We start from the raw sequence: 2978 nt of genomic DNA, 5'->3' as shown, positions 1-2978 counted from the left end.
TGAGGTACAATGAGAAATTGTGGGCGTAAAAAATTGAACTGATATTGACTATCAGGAAGAATTATGAGTTGTTGATCCAAGTTAGCTGATCCAGGATGATTAGATCTGGTCCGTTGATCTAGGCTGATTATATATCGCAATCGCAATAGGGAGAGGGGATATTAACCATGTTCCATATTGTTTTACTGACAAACTGGACCTAAAACTTTATCAAGAACAACTTTATAATATATCACATCCAGTCTGGGATTTCCACATCACAATCACAACTGGGAAGGGAGTACACGGGAGTGGGAAGGACCATAAACCTAGACCCAAAAATCTTTTGAATACAACAAATAATCCCAGCGGATCCAGAAAGGTGGTCGTGTTATTGTATCACAATCCCAGCTAGGGGGAAGGCTCATGCCGAAAGGAAATTTAGATTGGTATGATCGTTGGGGGCCAAGACTTAATCGCTGTGGGACTTATCGGTTGCAGGGCTAATCAGCTACAGGAGTTAGCAGCGAGCGGGATTTACTATGGGATGCAGGACTGATTGTGGGATGTGGGACTGTTATCGCAATCGGTGGACGGGTAGAAAGTTAACATTATAGGTAAGTGGGAATTTGCGATATGTGATAACGAGATGATGCGGGCCCAGCTTATGCCTCAGGGGTAGTGCGTTTATATATAATGTATTACATTATAATACATTACAACGTAATGTATTACAAAGGCAATGCAGGCATGTTTAATGATATGGGAAAATGGCTAGAGTTAAAGGTATAGTACAAAATGGAAATTTGGCTAGCGTTTATGTATCAAATGGACTTTTGGGATAAGGCTAGAGTTTGGGAATTAATATGAACAAAGGGAAAAAGGATTAAGGCTAGAGTTTTGGGAATTTGGATATGAAATATGAGTGTTTCCAAGGGAAAAATGGGTTTTGACTTAGGATTTAAGGATTTTCTCAAGGAAAAAGAGGTTTTAGATGGAATGAGGGGATTTATGAGGAAAGCTTGAGGGAGTATATGGAGTATGAATGAGGATGTTGAAAAAAACCAAAATCTCCTTGAACACATTATTTCCCCTAATTACTATTCCCATAATGATTAACCATAAGTGATGTCATGAATCTTTTGACCATTTTGATGGCTTGACCTATTAATGACATCTAATGGAGTATGACACTGACCATGAGATGAGACTGAGATGGTGATCAAGACATTTATTGATGACTCATCATAATGAGTGATGACATGACAAAAATGGCATTGGACCATGAAATGGAGGGAGAAGTAACATACCTAGACATACTAACCAGTCATCAAAATTTATTTGAAAATATAACAATTTGACTTAATAACCCTACCAACAACTTTGAAAGAGTATATTTGATCACTGGTGACTGAAAGGACTGACAGAAGGTAAAATTGGCTCTAGCTGGGGATGGAAACACCTTTAGGAGGTGTCAAGAACACATAGACCAAGTAGCCTGAACCATTTGGCATGGAGTCAAAAACAAAAAGACAAAACTCAAAACTGAAAACTGGCCAACAAACTGAAATGAATTTGACAATAAAAAACAAGCTGAACCTTTTAGGCCAGCAGCTGGCCAAAGATGCCTTATGGCCTTCTCCTTGGGCTTCAAGCTCCCATGATAACTACTTCACACTTTGACAAGAAAGTAAATTGGTATGTACAATGATAATGAAAATTTTCAGAAATTCATCAAGTAAGGTAGTGCTTGAGAATCCTACCATTGATTTCTCCCCTTGAATAATCTTGTCCATTCATTTCTTCTAGCAGATAGGCATTCTTGCCTCTCAAAGCTGAGATTCTGTATGGCCCTTTCCACAGATTTTCAAACTTATCATGCTTGCCCTTCTCTTCATTCTGTGCATCCCAACAAAGAACTATATCCCCCATGTTGAAATCATCTACTTTAGTCTTGCGGTCATAAATATTATTTATTCTTTCCTGAAGTTTAGAAGTATTCTGAAATACTTCCTCCCTAGTTTGCTGCAAATGAATCATCTGATTTATTCTTCGCTTCACATCATTTGGTTCGCTGCCAACTTCTTGCAAAATCTTCATGATCAGGACAACAAGAGAAGTAGGAAAGACAGTATCAATCCCATACACCAACTGAAAAGGTGACATACCTATGGATTTCTTGTTACTTTGTTTGCCCATAAAGCATTGATAATATTTTTATGCCATTTCTTATTCTTGGCCTCCAAAATCTTCTTGACTATATTGACCAATGATTTATTTGAAGATTCAGCCAGTCCATTACCTTGTGGATAATAAGCAGTTGAATTCTCCAATGCGATATGATACTTTTCACATAATTCCATCATCTTTTTTTACTTAAAGGAAGCAACATTATCAGCGATTATCTTTTGCAGGAAACCAAATCTTGAAAATATATCAGATTCAGTGAATTGAATGACTACCGAATTAGTATCTTTCCTGGTTGGGATCACCTCAATCAATTTTTTGAAGTAATCTGTGGCTATTAGGATCCATTTGTGCTAGGCTGAAGATGAAGGATGGATCTCCCCAATAAAATCAAGATCTCACTACTAAAATGGTGTCGAGACTGAAATGGGTTGCAATGGAAATGGTATTAGTTTCCTTTCCCCTAAAAAATATGACATTCATGAAAAATCATCACAGTTTTATATATGTCAGAAAAAAGAGTCAGCCAATAAAAACCAACCCTCATAATTTTATTGGTTGTGGTTTTCTAGAAGAGGTAACCGCCACAATCTCCCTTGTGAAAGTCACTCATTACTTCTTTTGCCTCACTTTCAACAAGATATTTCAACAACACACCACTTGGATACTTCCAAAATAGGACACCATCAAGGATGTAGTATTTTGAATCTTTTAATTTCAATGATATACTCTTACTTCTTGGCACTTTCCGCAGAGGATTCAAATGTTTGAGTACATAGAAAATGTGAGAATACCAAGGAGATGAAGTATAA

The 2978-nt window shown here is 37.2% G+C and overlaps 1 protein-coding gene across 1 annotated transcript; it reads right to left on the bottom strand.

The window, feature by feature from the left end:
• Nucleotides 1-1713: 1713 nt before the first annotated feature.
• On the bottom strand, nt 1714-2145 carry LOC149199098 (uncharacterized). The gene has a single exon (XM_089400458.1). It carries the CDS (start codon nt 2143-2145, stop codon nt 1714-1716), a length of 432 nt encoding a protein of 143 aa, XP_089256584.1.
• Nucleotides 2146-2978: the final 833 nt, after the last annotated feature.

This window comes from Pinus tabuliformis, chromosome 2_1, assembly GCF_031772625.1.
Source record: "Pinus tabuliformis cultivar Carrire ecotype Pingquan chromosome 2_1, CPIR1, whole genome shotgun sequence".
Classification (NCBI taxonomy): domain Eukaryota; kingdom Viridiplantae; phylum Streptophyta; class Pinopsida; order Pinales; family Pinaceae; genus Pinus; species Pinus tabuliformis.
Note: the sequence above shows the minus strand (reverse complement) of the source record. Positions and strands in the feature narration are given on the sequence as shown.

What these genes read in the sequence shown, in the direction of transcription:
- LOC149199098 (XM_089400458.1), bottom strand. Translation starts at nt 2,145, where the DNA reads ATGTCACCTTTTCAGTTGGTGTATGGGATTGATACTGTCTTTCCTACT.